This window comes from Myxocyprinus asiaticus, chromosome 17, assembly GCF_019703515.2.
Source record: "Myxocyprinus asiaticus isolate MX2 ecotype Aquarium Trade chromosome 17, UBuf_Myxa_2, whole genome shotgun sequence".
Taxonomy (NCBI): domain Eukaryota; kingdom Metazoa; phylum Chordata; class Actinopteri; order Cypriniformes; family Catostomidae; genus Myxocyprinus; species Myxocyprinus asiaticus.
This window is the reverse complement of record NC_059360.1, coordinates 29,927,715-29,949,020: the sequence shown is the minus strand read 5'-3', so window position 1 is coordinate 29,949,020 and position 21,306 is coordinate 29,927,715. Positions and strand designations below refer to the sequence as shown.

At 37.4% G+C, this 21,306-nt stretch overlaps 1 protein-coding gene across 1 annotated transcript in view; it reads left to right on the top strand.

The window, feature by feature from the left end:
- The window catches only part of LOC127455125 (chloride intracellular channel protein 4), a 45,026-nt gene extending 33,187 nt beyond the window's left edge, over positions 1-11,839 (top strand). Inside the window, exons 3-6 of the mRNA XM_051722734.1 lie at positions 2,828-2,953; positions 3,175-3,281; positions 9,336-9,517; positions 9,689-11,839. Coding sequence (XP_051578694.1) covers positions 2,828-2,953; positions 3,175-3,281; positions 9,336-9,517; positions 9,689-9,853 — 580 coding nt within the window. The 3' untranslated portion in view covers positions 9,854-11,839. The remainder of the gene's footprint in view (positions 1-2,827; positions 2,954-3,174; positions 3,282-9,335; positions 9,518-9,688) is intronic.
- Positions 11,840-21,306: the final 9,467 nt, after the last annotated feature.

The following is a 21,306-nucleotide window of genomic DNA, read 5'->3' as shown; positions in this document are numbered from 1 at the left end:
CTCATGGGAGATATCCCCTTGATGTTCCTGACCCTAAAGTGTTTTTAGCTTTCACTGCAGGTCTTGATGCCTGTAGCCTCTATGACATAGCCTATATTAGCCTACATTACCAGTTTCTGATGAGTCATTTTAGAATTGCCCAACTGTCTTTTAAAATGTCAATTATTCAAATAAACTTTTCCATTTGTTTTATGTAGTGATACATTGTGTGACTGCCACACAAAACATCAATCCTACGAACTCTTATTTGTTCGAATACTTCTGGCAGCTCTGCTTAGGTGTGTGTCTGTATGTTTGGCTTGGAGGGCTCTGGAAAACCCCTGTGTAGTGTGGACTGTGTGTGTGTTCCCTAAGGGCATCTTATCTCCCTGAATTCTAAAGAACAGCAGTTTATAAAATGGCCTTAGCCATGCTGGCTTCCTGTTCTATAATAAAACATATCTACAGACAGTCTTAATTGGTTTGGTCTCATGTTATATTTGAGAGAAGTTGATTTTCAATCTTAACATATGTTCAGATCAGCTGTAGGGTCGTCTCTTGTCAATTAATGGTTCATTATTAAAGATAAAGTGTGTAATTTTTGCACCACTAGTGTGATCAAATGGAATTGCTAAATTAAAGGCATTAAAGAGGTTAAAGAGGTTGGGTAAAGAGGTTTCCTGAACACTCCCCCGTCTTCCATTGGTCGTTTAGTCACACACCAAACACCACTGGTTGAGCCCTGCTGCTGTGGCATTTTAACAGACAAGCATTTTAAAAGCGTCACAGTGTTAACACTTTTCAGGGGAATCAGCCAACAAATGGTTCACTCATACAGGGGTTCCACACCCATGGAAAACCTCAAAATAGCAGGGAATTTTAACATTTCATTTTCCAGACCTTGAAAAGTCATGGAAATTTCTATAGCAATACGAAACAGAATATCAAATGAAATATTATGAAAATATTTTATAGTGAAACCATAGTGATGTCTGAAATGTGAGTGAATTATAATTTTTTGTATTTTATAAAATACTATTTTATTTTTTGCATTCTATTTAATTTTTTTATTAGTATTTGTTATATAAATATATATATATATATACAATTTTTTTTTTTTTTTTGCTCTTCAATTAATTGGTCGAATGGGTTCACCGATTAGTCTGAATGATTCATTGGCAAGTTGTTAAGAAATCTTAATTCAGTAATTGCAAATGCCTGGAATGGAAATACTACTTACAGTTTTCTCTGCATATTGAGCTGGGATAGGAGCAAGTATATAAATAATAAATAACACTTCTCACCATTAGAGCCTGACCAATATGGGATTTTTGATACTGATTTTAAAGGGGGAAAATTCACAGATTGCCAATATGGTGGCTGATATAGTTAATTTTTGAGCTGGAATGAAAACAGACTTTTCTATGTGGATTGTTCACCGATGCACTGTGCACCGATATGATTATGCAAAGGTAGCTTTTTCAAATACTTTTATCAAATAATATTTGACATTTATTATTATACATTGTCAACAAATTCTAGAAATGAACACTGAGAAAATAAAGAATAAATAAAAATACAATAAATAGCTAAATAAACATCAGTACTGTATGTTCAGTATCAGTCAGTTGCTGACCATTTAAATAAAGAATAAATAAAAATACAATAAATAGCTAAATAAACATCAGTACTGTTTAGTATGACAATTGCTGACCATTAAAATAAAGAATAAATTCAAATAAAATAAATAGCTAAATAAGCATCAGTACTGTTTAGTAGAAGTCAATTTCTGGCGATTTAAATAAAGAATAAATAAAAATAAAATAAATAGGTAAATAAAAATCAGTAGTACTGTTTAGTATCAGTCAAATACAGTTTTAATACTGCCAGTCAATTAGGGGCAGATTGTAAAACAAGAAGCATTTACACCTGCCGAGTCAAGAGATAAACAGCGGCAGTGGTATTACACCGTATTCTGCTATACAAGTTCAGGAGAAGCTTTCAACTGTGGAAAACCAGACTTTTAAATATTACATTTTGTAAATGCAATGATTGGAATTGTTCGGTTGAAGGGGGTACCAAACTGTGAATCCTGAACAAAACATTTTGGTGAATGCATGTTTACACATTAGTTTCCACTCAGCTGATAACAATGAAAGTAGCTACGTGGTTAGCTATAAGCTCGTTGTCACGGAGAGTAAAAAGATGGACGTTGTTTATTTTACTTTCCAGTATTGCGTCTCACCAACAAGGTAACAACGTAGCGTGAAATCAACACTCAACAGACAAAATCCACCACCGCACTGTTGTCTGATGAGCTGCAAAAAGATGCTCTGTTTACCTTTCAATCTGCTACTTTACTGACTGCACTGACAAACTTTAGATGGCTAACATAGCAAACAGATGTGATAAACATGAGTGACATGGTTGTCAGGGACAGGGTTAACGTTATATTAGTTATATTGAAAAGGGAAAATGATGTGGTCATTGTTTATTAACTTTCCAGTATGTATTTCACAAACTAGTTAACATCTTACTATGAAGACACTGCTTAACTCTGCTCCGCTCAACTCCGCCTTGTCTGCAGAGCCACCGTCAGCTCAGCCCTGTAAACAATGGAGTCGGAGCGCACTCTGCTGGACAACCTACGTTATGACACCAATTCAGTCATTGTTTTCTGTATTATATGTTCTAAAAAAAAGTTTTTATATCTGCGCATATGGGTAAACATATACGCCTATACCGATATATTGGTGAAAGGCTAATATCGGCCAATAATATCACACTACTCACCATACACCATTGATATTTGTGGTAATGTTACTCGAAACAATGTTTTTCTTTGTAGAAAACCAGCTGATCTGCAGAATCTGGCCCCAGGAACCCACCCTCCCTTCATCACCTTTAATGGGGAAGTCAAGACGGACGTCAACAAGATCGAAGAGTTCTTAGAAGACGTCCTCTGCCCTCCAAAGTGAGTGAAAGAGCTTGTTTGTAAATTTGAGTGTCTCCAACTGTATGTACACTTCTACATGCCTGTCCACACATTGTCAAAAGATCAAGGTCAACTTTATAAACGTTAAGAATTAATTTTATTGATACCCTGTGTGTGTGTGTGTGTGTGTGTGTGTGTGTGTGTGTGTGTGTGTGTGTGTGTGTGTGTGTGTGTGCACGTGTGCGTGTGCGCACATTCAGGTACTCCAAACTTGTTGCCAGGCACCCAGAATCCAACACTGCAGGCATGGATATATTCGCCAAGTTTTCTGCTTTCATCAAAAACTCAAAACCTGATGCTAACGAGGGTAAGCAGTAAGATTTCATTCTCACAAGACACTTCAAAAAGCCAAGTGCACATTCATGAGCCTGAGTGTGCATTGTGCATTGTTCAGTGGAATAATTCAGTGGGCTTAATAAACTCATTTGAAATGCATAAACATTTGTTATTGCTTTTGTTTTAAATATTACACCTGGTTATGGTTGCTATGCCTCATCATATGTTGTGTATGTAAACAGTGTTGTCACTAGTTCAGATAATGCAAGGCTGGGATCCAGTGGCTCTTTTGAATGCTTTAGTGCTGCAGGGAGAGCTATTTGATAGCTGGATCAACTCCCAGAGTAAACAGTTTCACTGTTAGCATTAAAGGGTTAGTTCACCCAAAAATGAAAATGCTGGAGTTATTTCCTCACCCTCATGTTGTTCTAAACATATTTGTCTTTGTTCTGTGTAACACAAAAGCAAATGTTAGCCAGAATGTTTGGTGACAACCTGTCAGTCCCTTTTTTTTTTTTTCATTGCATCCTTTTTTCCATACAATGAAAGTGAATGGTGATTAGGGCTGTCAGTCCTTAACACCCTGCCATTTGTGTTCCTTGGAAGAAAGGAGGTCACACAGGTTTGGGACAACGTTAGGGTAAGCAAATTAAGTTGGAATTTTTGAAGAACTATCCCTTTAAGTTCAGATTTGGTTCAAATGAGTCACTGAGCCATTTTAATTAATGGTGTGTTATGTAGAACTGGCCTCAGTTTGATGTATATGCGAGGAATTTGCCTTGATGCAATACCACACAATCTCAAATTCTCCTCCGCTCAATAACAGTTTGGCAGTGACCCTGAACATAAACTAACTTCAAGAGTCTCCACCCAAGTGAAATGTTGACTGTGGGTGATAACAGTCTCTCCATTCCAGCTGGAGTCTGTCAACATTGTCTCAGTGCTAGCAGACAGTGCTGTCTTTCATTTTTTTTTTTTTTTTTTTACTTTTATCTGTTAAGATATAAACAGATATAACCATACAATAAACAGTGGTTTGATATTAGAATATGAGGTGTGGGACTCAGTTTTCACTAAAGTGAAATTATGCCCTTTTGTGGCAGTTAGTGGAAGTGCAACCAAACACTAAAGTTTTGACAATTTCAGAATCTAGAGGCCAGATGACTGTTTTACTACATTTAATTTACATTTAAACTACACTTAAAAGTCCTCTCTAAAAGAACTCCAGATTCCATTAAAGGGATATTTTACAATTGCATATTACTCAATTGGAAAGAGAACAAAATTATCTATTATACATTGAATGAAGTTACTGACACTTAAAACAAAAAGAACTGATCACAACTAAATTGATCAGAAAAAAGAGAGATCCAAATTAGTCAGTGTGAATGTAAAGAGAACTGAGCTTTTTGTCACCAGTTAGTTTTTAGTCCACTTTAGTCCACTTTTTAGTCCACTTAAAGTTGTAATTCCCCAAAAATTAAAATTCTGTCATCATTTACTCACTCTCATGTTGTTCCAAACCCATATGACTTTATTCTGTGAGACAAAAAAGATTTTAGTTAGCCTGTCGCAATTATTAAATAATTGTCTTTTGAGAATTGAGAACTCTGTTTATTGTGCACTTCAAATTCCAAACACGTTCTACTATGCAAATAAGGGAATTTTCATCAAGTAAGGCAATGCTATGTATGATGTATGTTGATGTTTAATTTTCCGGTATTATTTAATTATTTGGGCACTCCAAATGAACTCACGACCATCTCACCGCACTCAGAGCAGCTCTTGGAGAACGCTTGTAGATTAACGCTTCTGAAGCGCTCTGCATGCGCCATATTTAGAGGTTCATGTGAAACGCCTGCAAAAATATAGGCAAAGATTTTGATAGTTAATGTAAAGTGCTTTTGTTTCACTTTAATTTAACAATCATGTAATGGCAAATGTACTTGGTCATTGCGGGTTCATACATGAAGTGACAGAGGAGACACCCTCTTACTCGATTTCTGTTGAGTTGATATAATAGAATATAAACAGTTTTTCAAATACACACAGAATCGCAAAGGTCTTCCTTTATGAAAAATAAGGACTTGTGAGTTTAAAGGTGCTGTACGCAATTTTTTCATGGAGATCTGAATGAGAGTTTGCAGTGGACACACACGCCCCTACCACTGTTTTGCTTGATTCAGAGACGGTTATCGGTGAAATTGAATCTCAACACATTTATGATCAAACTGACAACATAAACGCACGAGTACATTGCGGTCTTTGCTTATGAAGAGGCTGTAGCCATTGAAAAACGAGTGAGTAAAAGATAACCATATTTCAGCATTTTGAATCACAATGCACTAAATGTAAAGGGAAAATAAAACACTTACGCATGCTGTGCATCCCAAGATAACGGCATTTAAAAATATAAATAAACTCTAGGAGCGTCTGAAGCGTTGTATTCATTAGTGATCACCTCAGTAATTCAGGCGTGAAATGTCTCGCAAATTCGCCGGTATTCCTCCTCATTAGAAATGTAAATTCAAGCCAGCTGACCCGTAACCAAGGAAGTTTGGGTTAAGGAGCAATAGTTTTGAAGGAAAACTTAAGAAAATACACCTTGCCATATTCACCAACATGCGATTGACGCTTCGTTCAACTCTACACAAGGTTGTGGTATTTAAAAGAAAGGGGCAGGGTTTAAGCTGACTAAATTGATTGGAGAAGTCCTGCATACGTCACCATAGAGAAGTCTGTCGTTTCACCGGAAGATCGTGTCATGCCATTTTGATTAAAGATTAGAAGGTCAAAAATGTAAAAAAATAAATAAAATAAATAAAAAACATACTGTATGCATGGATGAATCATTCACAATAAGATCAGTAACATGCATTTAGAAAATAGATAGGGTGAATTTTCAGTTCATGCCGACTTTAAACAGAGAGACATAAAATAATGTGAAAAAGAAGAATTTAGGGCTGAAATATTTTACTATTGTATAATAATACAATAGTAAAGCGAGCTATACAATAAACGAGCTCAGGCAGCTTCGTCAGGCCAAAGAGGATGCTTACAGGTGTGGGGATAAAGTCTTGTACAATCAGGCCAGGAACACACTGAACAAGGAAATCAGAGTGGCTAAAATAAGATACTCTGAGAATGTAATGTAATGACCCTGCATCAGTGTGGAGTGGCATGAAACAACTCACAAATTACAGGACTCCTACCCCCAACCCTGTGGTGGACCAACAACTGGCTGATGACCTGAATGTGTTCTACTGCAGATTTGAAAGGCCCAATCTCACACCCCACACCCACTCTGACCTTCACTTCACACAAACACCAACACCTCCTGCAACCCCCCTCCTGCTACTCAACCTGCACTTAAGGATCTGTGAAGATGATGTGCCGGGACTTTCGGAAACAAAAGACGAGGAAAGCTTCAGGCCCAGATGACGTCTCACCAGCATGTCTTCGATCCTGTGCTAACCAGCTGGCCCCCATCTTCACACAGATCTTCAATAGATCACTGGAGCAGTGTGAAGTCCCATGCTGCTTCAAACGCTCAATCATTATTCCTGTCCCAAAGAAACCAAAAATCACAGGACTTAATGACTACAGACCTGTCACCCTGACATCTGTGGTCATGAAATCATTTGAGAGGCTGGTGTTGGACCACCTGAAGAACATCACTGGACCCTTTCTAGAGCCCCTTCAATTTGCTTATCGAGCAAACAGGTCTGTGGATGATGCAGTCAACATGGGATTGCATCCTATCCTGCAACATCTGGACAGACCAGGGACATATGCAAGGATCCTTTTTGTGGACTTCAGTTCGGCTTTCAACACCATCATCCCAGCTATTCCCCAGAATACATTACACCAACTCTCTGTTCCCATGTCTATCTGTCAGTGGATTACCAGCTTTCTGATGGACAGGCAGCAGTTTGTGAGATGGGAAACTCACTTCCAGCACCTGTACAATTAGCAATGGTGCCCCCCAGGGATGTGTGCTCTCCCCACTACTCTTCTCCCTATACACCAATGACTGCATTGCCAAGGACCCCTCTGTCAAGCTCCTGAAGTTTGCAGACGACACCACTGTCATTGGACTCATCCGAGATGACGATGAGTCTGCATACAGAAGGGAGATTGAACAAATGGCTGTCTGGTGCAGTCAAAACAACCTTGAGCTGAACACGCTCAAAACGGTGGAGATGATTGTGGACTTTAGGAGGAACACCCCAACAATGACCCCCCTCACCATTCTAAACAGCACTGTGGCAGCAGTGGAGTCATTCAGGTTCCTGGGCACTACTATCTCACAGGACCTGAAGTGGGAGACCCACATTGACTCCATTGTGAAAAAGGCCCAGCAGAGGTTGTACTTCCTTCACCAGCTGAGGAAGTTCAACCCGCCACAGGCGCTGCTGATACAGTTCTACTCAGCAGTCATTGAGTCTGTCCTCTGCACTTCAATAACTGTCTGGTTTGGTTCAGCTATAAAATCAGACATCAGAAGACTATAAAGGACAGTTCGGACTGCTGAGAGGATTATTGGTTGCCCTCTGCCCCCCCTTCAAGAATTATACACTTCCAGAGTGAGGAAAAAGGCTGGAAAAATCACTCTTGATCCCACTCACCCTGCCCATTATCTTTTTGAACTGTTGCCTTCTGGCCGACGCTTCAGAGCTCTGAGCACCAGAACCATCAGGCACAGGAACAGTTTTTTCCCTCAGGCTATCCATCTCATGAACAGTTAAATTGCCCCATTGAGCAATAACTATGTGCAATACACAGTTTAGTTTTTTTTATATTTATCCAACACATCCAACCTCTTCTGCCATTTCATTCCTCTGAAAAAAAACTAAAAACATTTGCATTGTACATAACAGATTGTATTTGCACTGTACATAACAGATAACAGATTTGTATTAGATTTGCACTACCTATGTGTGTGTGTGTGTGTGTGTGTCTGTGTGCTTATTTACGTATGTGTATAATTTTTTTTGATGTACGTATGTGTATAACTTGATGCTGTTTTTGTATTGTTTTTGTATTGTTGTACACTGGAAGCTCCTGTCATCAAGACAAATTCCTTGTATGTGTAAGCACACTTGGCAATAAAGCTGATTTTGATTCTGATTCTAATATAATAGCTATTCAAGTTGGCTGAGTTCCAAAAACAAACTCCTTTTTCACTATAAAACATGACATCAGTAGTCTTCTTTTCGATCATGATTTAAAGCTCAATTATACTTTTTAGCACCATTTAGCACTTTGTGCGTGCCTCAAGCACTAGGAAGTGTAATCAAGCTGGAAATCATGATTGTGCCTAGAGGCTGTAATGACAAGATTTATAGTGAAAAAGTTATATTTTGGTCTGTTCTCACCCAAAATCGGTTGGATCACTTCAGAAGACATTGATTGACTGACTTTTATGCTGATTTTATGTCCTTTTTTGAAGCTTGAAAATTTTATGGAAAATAACTTGCATTGTATGGACAAACAGACATCTCTATTAAGAAATCTTCGTTTGTGTGCCGCGTGAGAAAGAAAGTCATACAAGTTTCAGATGACATAAGGGTGAATAAATTACTTGTATATGAACCACACATACACCTTAAGTATGAAAATTTGCTTGACAATTAATTGTCTTAACAGTGAAAGCCCTAAAACAGACAATTAATCATCATAATCACAATTATGTTACTCTTAGTCCCCATGCACTTTCATTGCATCTTTTTTCCATAGAATAAAAGTGAATGGTGACTGTGGCTGTCATTCAGCCAAACATATCCTTTTGTGTTCCAATGAAGAAAGACAGTCATACAGGTTTTTCACAAGATAACTGTGAGTAAATGTTGACTACATTTTCATTTATGGGAGAACTATCCCTTTAAATCTATCTGTGTTCAGACCCCCTCCTGAAGTGAGTCCTTTTGGGGCGTTCAAATATAGGCAATAAATCATGCGAACTGTTCTCAAGACAGAAATGAACCAAGAGGGAAAACACCCTAACACACCTTTTACATTAACACACTGCAAGATTTAAATAATAATAAGTAAAAATGTTAACTAACTCTAAACTGGTGTCCAGGATTGGAAAGGGGTCTGCTGAAGACCTTGCAGAAGTTGGATGAGTACCTGTGCTCCCCTCTGCCGGACGAGATCGACCACAACAGCATGGAGGAGATGAAGGCCTCGACACGCAAGTTCCTAGATGGCGAGGAGATGACACTGGCTGACTGCAACCTGCTACCCAAACTCCACATCGTCAAGGTAACGAACGGTGCAGTTACACCAAAGTCAAACTGTGCTGCTGGTAGGGAGAGCATTTTAGAATAGTTATGTTTTTGAATATTTTTAGTTTTTAAAAACTGACAAATCAGTCAAACTCTAGTGGTCACAACTCTGCCTCTCCAATAAATTGTTTTTTCTCTCGGTTTGTAGGTGGTGGCAAAGAAGTACAGAGGCTTTGCGATTCCTAATGACATGACAGGCATCTGGAGGTACCTAAACAACGCCTACAAGCGTGAGGAATTCACCAACACGTGTCCCAGCGACAAGGAGATTGAGATTGCCTACGCTGACGTAGCCAAACGGCTTGTCAAATAATGGCTGTAGTTGTCCTCCCCTCCCTGCGCTGGGACTGTTTATTTTCCATTACACGAGAGAGAGCGAAAACAAGCTATGGACTCCTTTTTTTTCCGTCTTTTTTTATTTAGACTAAATACCCAATGCATGATTTCCCTATTGCAGTTCTTTAGGATATTTCATTTATTGTCAGTACAGCCAGAGAGGCTATCACACTTCAATATTTCAGTCTTTATTTTCTTATTTTAAGTGTTAAAGCAGGAAATGCCAGATGCTGTTTGTGTATCGATGGCTAATAGTGTGTGTGCCTGTGTGTGCTAGACATGCACACATATCTAATCTTTTCACCCACACTATGTAGCAATAACAGCGTGGGTTCACCAGCCATTTGTTTTATTAAGGATTTAAAATATGAAAAACAAAAATGCTTTTTCTAAGCTTGCAAACTTAATACTTATGAAGCAGTTTTTTATTTGTTTCAGGCTATATGCATATGAACAGTGTTGAAAGCTCCAGTGGTTATTTTCAGAGAGTCTTAGAACAGTGTAGCATTCTGGACCCACATAATTCTCCGAATGATATTTGAGATGAAGTACATATTGTTTTATGTTAATATGTGAAGGTTAACACTTAAATATGAAGTCCATATCGTATACATTAGTCGTCAGTTGTTTGCAGAAATGGCACCTTACATATCAGGTAGTACATACTGTACTGTAGTGAATTTGTTGCAGCACCTGTTGCCTTTTGATGAAGGAAAGACCTCTTTAACAGAGACTATAGATATATGAAGATATTGTGTAGATCTGCCTTATTCACTCTAGCATAATTATTTTACTTTTAAGAGTGCTGCACCATCCTAACTGCATCCCATGGCATGACAAACATGAAAGGAAAAGCCTGTGTAACTCGAGGTAGAACTACATCTCTTGCACTTCACAAATAGTGTCCTTAACAATACTTGTGAATAGTAGCAAAAAATGATTATAAGGATATGGTTAGAGTAGACCAGGGGCATCTCATTTAAAGATTGTTGGGATTTAATCATTTTGAAAGGGTACGAGATATCAAAGAAAGCCACACAGCAGGATGAGTAAAGTTAAAGTTTATTTTTAAAGGCTCAGAGTTTTTTTGTGTTTTTTTACATTAATACAGATCTGTTGTGAATGTAAACGATCTTAAACTGGGTAATTTTTTATTTGGAGAAAGATAAAATGAAAGAAATTGGGTGCCATAATTATTATTATTATTATTATTATTATTATTATTATTTTGTATTTTGATAAAGTATAATAAATATTTAGTTTTCAGAGATTAACATATATATTTTATACATTCATGAAGTGAATGTAGCAGAATGACTTTTAATGACACCTCTGGCCTTATACGTTTTCTCAAGGTAGCAGAACAATGTATCATTCAGCTTTACATACAAATCCAATACAGCGTATAAGGGAAAAGGTAAGACAGTCTTGACATTCAAAAAGAGATGGCAAAGAGGAAAAAAATGGTTTGGCTAAAACATCTGTCAGCTATTGGCTGGAAGTGAGTTGCTGCGCTGTGAAAAAACAAAACAAAAAAAAAACAGCAAGTTTGCTTGTAGGTCTCAAGGAGGCTTGTTTTTTAATGCCACTCTTCTGCTTGAGCAAATCCAATAATGGAGAAGATGGTTGTGTAAAATTCAGGTGGAGATTTTTTTTTGTTCAGCCTATCCAGTTTGCTTTGTGTTTAGTGCAGGAGAGCATTGACAACTTACTAGTTGGACCAGGGGAAGACCAGAAAAATAAAATCCGTTTTTTGTTTGTTTTTTGAGAAGTGGAGAAAGAGATGCTCCCTCCATGTTTCAGCCATGTTTTACTCTGAGAAACTGAATGTTATTTGTGCTTTGCGTGGCTTTTTATATGAACCTGTGTGTGTGAATGCAAGAAACAGGTTTGACATTAACTACAAAAACACTGCATGATTGCCATTGCACTCTCATTAAATAAACTGCTGGCAGCTATATTACATTTTAGTTTGGTTATTCTGGTCTCATTCTATTTTAATTCTCCAAATATCGGGTTACATCACCAGCTTTTTAAAAAAATTTAGAAAACATATTCTATATTTTTCCCAGACAGATTTTTATTTTATCTTTATCCAACCAGGCAAGTAAATTACAAACAAGATTCTTATTTGCAGTGATGGCCTGGCAAGAGAAGTTAACCTTTTGAAAAGAGGTAGATTACAACAGAATAAAAACGGGGATAACATTAAAATTGGAAAAACTACAGATGTAGCAGCAGATGCAATGTGAAAATCTAAACAACACTAATAATTAACATCTCTATTCTCATAGCATATATTGAGGAGAATGTTTGAGCTAACGGTATAGCATAGCTCTCTGGCTGGGTAATGTAAATGCCAAAAGATAATAGAAGATGTTTTGGACTGGACACAGAAATGCATCTGTTCCACTACAAACTCTTCAGAAATGTTTGTAAGTTCAGTTAAACAAAACTAAACAAAATGAGTTTTCGCTTGAACGCCCCATCTCTACTGTTACTCTTGTGCAAAGAGCTCTAAAGCTTGCATGCAGACTCATGAACGTGCACAGAAGAATAACGGTCAGTGAAAATTTTGACTAAAATACATTAGATTTGGTTTGTTTTGCACCAAACCTTATCAGTCTCATGGAATAATTTATTAGACTTCTGGGTGTGTATTACAGAAAACTTCCTCTTTTAAGTCTTAAGATCTGATCAGTCAAGTTAGGATTTTTCACAGATTCATATTACAGAAGCAAATCCTAACTGTAGTTAAGATAAGATAATGCACTTAAGAAATGTTATTCTGTAATAGCTTTTGTCCTAAATGAGATCCTAACTGAAACTGCCATGGTTACCAAACAGATAAGATTCTAAAGTTAGGATCTTTCTGTAATACACCCCCTGAATTATACTTTTGTGTCCTTTTGAGGCTTGAAGAGGTGGTCACCATAAACTGACGTTGTATGACACCACTGAGAATAAAATTTGTTCACAATTTATCCCTTTGTGTTAAGAAAAAGACAAAGTCATATGGGGTTATAACAACACAGGGGTGAGTAAACATTTTTGGGTGAACTATCCCTTTAAAAACCTGACGGAGAACAAGAACACCATGGAAGTTGATTGACTTCAGCTGTGGCAAACAACAGGAAATACCACTACAAAAAGTTTGCGGTCACAGAAGCATCTGCCCCCCTGAGGCATTCATCAAAAGGAAGTAGGCTTTGGTGACCACCTCAAAAATCCTGCTTTTAGAATATGCATGCACAAAAATATTTTCGTGTATAGTGTTATTAATATTGATCTATTAATAGATAAAGATGGGAATTAATGTGAATTAAGAACAGTGTTTGAAGGACATTGTTTATCGGATGGCCTTCAGGTGGTACTGAAATTTGTCATCAAGATGAAAGAGATGGATTACATTAGCATTTCTGGTCATTGCGACCCCTTTTCTTTAGAGGAAGCATTCAATGCGCTTCTGCAAAAGGCTCCAGCGATCCAAATATTGTCCAACTGCAGAAATATATCATGGTTTTGGAGCGGTCATCTAACTCTGATAACATATGCCACTTTATGCACCACCACGGAGGAAGCATTAGGGTTTAGCAAGTATTGTGATGCAGCATCCAGCGCTTGTCAAAGACATGCTGTAAACGTGGCATATTCCAAAGGGACATTAAACTCTAAAACCTGCTGGTCAACAAGGACACCACGGAAGTCAAATTTATAGACTTCGGCTGTGGCGACCAGCTGAGGAAATTCCACTACAAGAAGTTTGTGGGCAGAGACGCATACCGCCCTGCTAAGGCACTCATAGAAAAGAAGCAGGCTTTAGTGACCACCTCAGAAATCCTGCTTTAAAAATATGCAGGCAAAAAAACATGCATCGAAATTTAAAGGAAGTTCTGAAGGAACTTTTTTGACTAAGATCTGAGAAAAGGGCAAGTAAAGAGCAATTGAAGAAGAGAGTTTAAACAACCAGAGGAGAGGAGGGCTGTGCAGTTGAGGCGGCGAAAAAGCCTTCTGAGAGGTGCACTGATCTCATTGTCCACACATCTCAGACAAAAGATCAGAAAGATGATTTCCTCACAGCTCATGAAATCCACATACAAGAACGCTTCACAGCAAGAGCAGGTTGTTTAAGCTCAGGTTAAGACAACAGGGGCAGTGGCAGTGATCACCAAAGATAATTGGAAGAATTGCTTCAAAGGGAATAAAGAGAGTGTTACCGGCCAGTGGTCACTAGGGGAAAAGCTGGGTCAGCGTCGATCTGTAACGGTATTTGAAGGGCATCATTTAACGGATGGCCTTCAGGCTGAGCTAAAATTTGTGACCTTGCCAAATTCTACCATTGGCCCTCATCAATCACGGCCTCCTAATAATCCCCATCTATGAAATGGATATATCACTCTACCCTCTCCTCTCCAACTATAGCTGGTGTGTGGTGAGCTTACTGGCGCACTACGCCACTATGATGCCGTCGTATCATCCGGGTGGATGCTGCAAACTGCTGTTTGATGTGGAGAGTCCCCTGTTTCCTATGTAAAACGCTTTGAGTGTAGTGTCAAAAAAAGCGCTATATAAGTGTAAAATTCATTCATTAATTTATTCACCAATACAAAAGAGATTAAATACATAAGCGTTCCTGGCCACTGCGATCCCTTTCCTGTAGGTAGCACTCAATGTGCTCGTGAAAAAAGGCTTCAGCAGGCCAAATATTGTCCAGCTGCTCGAATGGTATGATGAACCGCAGCAATGCATTATTGTTTTGGAGTGGCTCTCTAACTGTGAACTCTAAATGTTCAAATTTGTGTGCTGCCATGGAGGAAGCATAATAGAACATGTAGCACGTCTTGTAATGATTGAAGTAGTATCTTCTGCAGACACATGCTGTAAATGTGGCGTGTTCCATAGGAACATTAAACTACATGAACTGCACAAGACATATAATAAACTCTAGACAAAAGATGGGCTGTCCAAAGAGTTGTTTGATCTGGTATGTTGTTGCATACAGTTCAAGCCAAAAAGAGCAGCTCCATTTGGGAAAGATCCTTGACCATGACTGGTTTGATGAGCCCTGATTAATTCTCCCACTACTTCATTCCACCCTGTCACTATTCAAATACTTCAGTCTTCAATTTCCTGTCCCCTCTCTGCTATTTCTATACAAGTATAAAAAGTGAAAATAGTGTGCAACAAAAAAGACAGGAGACAAAGAAATATCTCCACTGCAACAATAAAAGTTTAAAAAGTGTGCACACACTTTTGCGTGCAAAATAAAAATAAAAACATTAAATATCAGAGGAGAAACGGAATAAAAAGAAATAAAGGAGAGAAAGCGCATTTAAAAATTAAAAATAGGTTATTCAGGCACTTTTTTCATCAAAGAGCTGAGAAAAAGAAAAGGAGACTGAAGAAGAGATTCTTAACATGTCCATAAGCATTTATGTTTTTTATCAGCATCAAGAGGTTTAGATTTATATGAATGTATAAGGGAAAGCAGAATTTACTGTATGTGCTGTTACTGGTCATCATTTCTTTTCAGATTTTGGCCATTTTAATCACCTTTTTGCCTTGACTAGATCATTTTAAATGGTCCTTCTGTGTGGGAAATTAATTTTTAAATGTTAAAATATTTCCAGTGTGGCAAAAGCAGCCACTAAGTGCTCCTTCAATATTGTTGAAATATCATTCCAGGTACAAAACCACAAAAGGGTTGAGGGAAATGCAGTGTGCAGAGATGGAATCTAGTCAAAGGTTGGCTAGTACTTTGAAGAATCACTAAACACAGTAATTCCCATACCAGTTTTTTTTTTTTTTTTTAAACTGACAGTTCCATTGCCAACAAGTCAAAAGAGTTGGAGATGGAGATGTGTCCCAGAGGTTTGTGGACCTGCTCTGACATGATGCTCATTGGGTGGCATGAGTTAGAATCTGGTTTGTGACATTTCCAAATCCTGGTCACCCCTGTTCTCCCCATCATTTCCTGTCCTCTCTTCACTGTGTCTATAAATAAATAGACATAATTAGCCTTCATAATTTATTACTATAGTATAATAATTAAAACCAAAATGATAAGCCTTTAAAAAATCCATGATATTTTCAAATGACTGACCCCTTCCTATCTTCTGTATGTTTCTTCTATATGCTGCCACCCACTCCTCCACACAGTCCTGCCCAGACATGTTTAAATGTAAAACTGTGAGCAAGGAAATTTTAACAAAAATCTGAACATTTCCACATCAAATTAAGGATGAAAAGAGGAAAATTTACCTGTAAAAATCTAGCTGGTAATTTGAACTAGTGGTCGACCGATATATCGCTGAGGCCGATAAATCGGCCAATATTCTGACTTTTGTTATTATCGCATCAGCCGATAAATTTTCCCCGTTTGGCCGATTTGTTTCTTGAGGGTGACGAAAATCGCCTGCTTGCATGTGAAGCGACTAAGACATGTAACCAACCAGTCAAGGTTCGTTTTGTTGTTATGTGCCATCGTGCTACTACAATAATAGGCCGGTGTGCAACAGTCTCATTTAAACGGTCCACATATGAGAGCCGTGGCAGATGCGTTTGAGCTCATAATGTTAAAGTGCTCGCCTGTTTCATGTCTCCCTCTCTCTCCTCAACAGTTCCCTGTAACTTTTAACTGACTTGTCACCACCATGATAAAAAGGCAAATATCAATTAAACTAATATCATATACTGTCTGCAAATATGCACATATCTCGTTTAAACAGATGTAATAAACAAACCTCACAAAACTTCAGCAGATCCAGCATCCTGTGGAGTGCTCATTTATTTACTTCTAAAGCACGTATTCTAACAGTCTAACAAGGTCTTAGTGAGAATTGTATTATGTTTTGCTCAAGTCATTTTGGCTAGAACTTGTTACAATGTCCATACAGAGCTCAGGGATAACGTGTGGTTCATGGCTCTACATACATCCTAAGGCCACTTCTTTAAATCATCCCCCCAAACCTCTATTAAAGATGGAACGGCTATCCGTATCTTGTCCTTATTTAGGGTGACCATACGTCCTCTTTTTCCCGGACATGTCCTCTTTCTCGGAGCTTAAAAAAGCGTCTGGCCGGGATTTATAAATTTGCGAAAATGTCCGGGATTCAGCTTTAGTTGCATTATGATGTGCATCTGGTATAATACTTCACTGTGTGTGCACGCATATTTGCATTGCTTTAACCCCTCTTTGTAAGTCCCGCCTTCTCGCACACCAATTGGCCGATTATTAGATAATTTTTTTTGAAGCTGTACTATGTAACTTTGTGCTCTCAAGCAACATCTGTGGTTGAAACTTAAAATTGCAAGCAAATTGTGGAATAATAGATTACGCCATTAGTGTTCTGGCACTGCTCTTCTGGTGGATGAATCTCCCAATTTGAGTTTACCTGGACATGGCCTTTGTGTGATCATGACTGGGTCATAAAGTGCTATTTTAATGTTGATATTATGTTATATGATTAAACATTTGAAATGGAAATATTACTCTTATTTACATATTTGAATGAATTTTACACTTAAATCGCTTTTCTGACACTACACTGAAAGCACTTTTAAATAGAGAACAGAGGACGCTCCTCAGCCACCACCAGTATATCTTAATATGATTATTGAAGAGGTTAAACTCAAGGGTGGGCCTTTTAAAACTATTTTATAAATATATATTTGAAGTCAAAGAATAATCTCTAATATTCTGGGTGAGCCTGGGTCTAATTTGGGTTGGCCCAGACTCACCCAGAATATTAGAGATTATTCTTTGACTTCAAATATATATTTATAAAATAGTTTAAAAACTGCATAAATTCTGATTTCTGAAAGTGTTAAAGAACTGTTTGAATGCCCTGCTTCTTTTATGTTTAGAAAAATTTGGTAAAAATAACAAATTGGGGCGAAAACTTGGCCCATCCATTGAGGCCCACCCAAAAGTAATTTCCTAGATATGCCCTTGGTTAAACTTGTGATAGGGCTGATAGGAGTTCAAAAGAAGACTTTGTTATTTTTAGTCTATATTGTCCATCCTCAGTTTCTACAATAGCATGTCTGCAATGCACACAATAACACTGTAAACCAAAAACATAAAACGAGGGTTCAATAATGATGGAGATAAAATATACTTTATAAAAAATATAAATAATATGCTTAAATATGCAATTTAACAATTACAAGAAGTCAATATCAGAAGTCATACACATTAAGCATGTAAAAGTAACTTCACAGGACAACGTAAATACATCGCAATTGGTTAACATAGGAGTAATGTTCCATTCATAAAAGTATGACAAGCAATACAGGTGCATCTCAATAAATTAGAATGTCGTGGAAAAGTTCATTTATTTCAGTAATTCAACTCAAATTGTGAAACTCGTGTATTAAATAAATTCAATGCACACTGACTGAAGTAGTTTAAGTCTTTGGTTCTTTTAATTGTGATGATTTTGGCTCACATTTAACAAAAACCCACCAATTCACTATCTCAACAAATTAGAATATGGTGACATGCCAATCAGCTAATCAACTCAAAACACCTGCAAAGGTTTCCTGAGCCTTCAAAATGGTCTCTCAGTTTGGTTCACTAGGCTACACAATCATGGGGAAGACTGCTGATCTGACAGTTTGTCCAGAAGACAATCATTGACACCCTTCACAAGGAGGGTAAGCCTCAAACATTCATTGCCAAAGAAGCTGGCTGTGCACAGAGTGTTGTATCCAAGCATGTTAACAGAAAGTTGAGTGGAAGGAAAAAGTGTGGAAGAAAAAGATGCACAACCAACCGAGAGAACCGCAGCCTTATGAGGATTGTCAAGCAAAATCGATTCAAGAATTTGGGTGAACTTCACAAGGAATGGACTGAGGCTGGGGTCAAGGCATCAAGAGCCACCACACACAGACATGTCAAGGAATTTGGCTACAGTTGTCGTATTCCTCGTTAAGCCACTCCTGAACCACAGACAACGTCAGAGGCGTCTTACCTGGGCTAAGGAGTAGAAGAACTGGACTGTTGCCCAGTGGTCCAAAGTCCTCTTTTCAGATGAGAGCAAGTTTTGTATTTCATTTGGAAACCAAGGTCCTAGAGTCTGGAGGAAGGGTGGAGAAGCTCATAGCCCAAGCTGCTTGAAGTCCAGTGTTACGTTTCCACAGTCTGTGATGATCTGGGGTGCAATGTCATCTGCTGGTGTTGGTCCATTGTGTTTTTTGAAAACCGAAGTCACTGCACCCGTTTACCAAGAAATTTTGGAGCACTTCATGCTTCCTTCTGCTGACCAGCTTTTTAAAGATGCTGATTTCATTTTCCAGCAGGATTTGGCACCTGCCCACACTGCCAAAAGCACGAAAAGTTGGTTAAATGACCATGGTGTTGGTGTGCTTGACTGGCCAGCAAACTCACCAGACCTGAACCCCATAGAGAATCTGTGGGGTATTGTCAAGAGGAAAATGAGAAACAAGAGACCAAAAAATGCAGATGAGCTGAAGGCCACTGTCAAAGAAACCTGGGCTTCCATACCACCTCAGCAGTGCCACAAACTGATCACCTCCATGCCACACCGAATTGAGGCAGTAATTGAAGCAAAAGGAGCCCCTACCAAGTATTGAGTACATATACAGTAAATGAACATACTTTCCAGAAGGCCAACAATTCACTAAAAATGTTTTTTTTTATTGGTCTTATGATGTATTCTAATTTTATGAGATAGTGAATTGGTGGGTTTTTGTTAAATGTGAGCCAAAATCATCACAATTAAAAGAACCAAAGACTTAAACTACTTCAGTCTGTGTGCATTGAATTTATTTAATACACGAGTTTCACAATTTGAGTTGAATTACTGAAATAAATGAACTTTTCCACGACATTCTAATTTATTGAGATGCACCTGTATAGGCGGACATGACGTAATGACGCAAGGATGAATGTCATATGCCAGCGATTTTGCGCCAAATCGAACCCAAATACAAATAATTTGTATAGGCTTACCATAGTGAATCGGGATAAAGGACATTGTTTTGAACACATTGTTTATGTACTCAAAAAATAATGGCAATTTGTTCATTTTTAACCAACAAATCTTACATAGTGCAGCTTTAACATACCTATTTCTCTTGTTGAATATTAGCAAGTTAACAAATATTAGCAACCCGCCCAAACCTGCATGTAAACTCCGTCTTTTATTATCACAAATATGTTATCAAAGCCCATTAAATCAGAAGATGGTGCTTGTTAATGTTTAATTTAGGTTTTCACACATTAACAGCTACTTCATCTGTCTTTATCACCTGCATGTTATAACGATCGCTTTTATTGTATTGACCTTAAAAGGATAACGAAAATTACACTAATTACAATTTATTTGCATTTTATAAATAAATTACTGACTCACATCAGGCTGCTATAATAACTTTAAATAAGACGCAGTTTAGGTTCGTTGAGGAACACATGTTTTAACCCTACCATTTTCTTTTACATTATACTAAACAAAATAGTTTCATGGATATGTAGCATTTACATTATTCACAGTTTAGAAGTGTTATGCATTAAGATTTTAGATAGGTCTTAATTTATAGGGTTCTCTGTTTATTGCTATACTGTAAATGTCTTTTATTTTGTAATATTTTGTTGTTTTTGAACAAACCAGTCAGATGTTAAAAATAGCTGTAAAAGGTTGGTTTGAATTAAATGTTGAAGATCTCCTGCATGTTATTAAGGTCTAAGAATATTTCAGTAAAATTAGTTTCCTTGAAGTGAAATATTTTCACTTCAGTTTAATTACGTCTCTTTGCAATAGTGTTTATTTGAGTGACTTTTTTATTTATTTCCCCAGCAGTGGACTAGAATAGAATAGATAAAACAGTATGTGAATGTTTAAGTATTCATTACTGTGTGTGCAGTGTATACAATACAATATAATATACTCTAAAATATAATAATGTGCAAAATGCTAACAATATAGTAGCCAGTATGCATGCTTTCTTTCTTTCTTTCTTTCTAACTGTTTTATTGCATAATAGCCTATTAAGCAAGTAGAGATAATAAGAGAAAATGGAGAGAAAATAAACCTCGTTCAATTAGTCAACGCTCAGGCAAAAAGCGACCAAAATGACAAAACAAATGCCCCCGAAATTCAAAATATACGGGGGGCAAAAATTCCCTTGTAATGAATTCGTCTGAATTTATATATTTTATTTATTTATTTATTGTATTATTTGTAACATCTTATATACTTCTTTATATTCTATTATAGTCCTCCTACTTATATATTATGGCATAACATATGAGTTGATGTTGATTGAATCCTAAGGATAAGAGGTTGATGGGGCCATATATATATATATATATATATATATATATATATATATATATATATATATATATATATATATAAGTTAACTTCGCATAAACTGATGAAATATTGCGTAGACTATTGCTTTTAT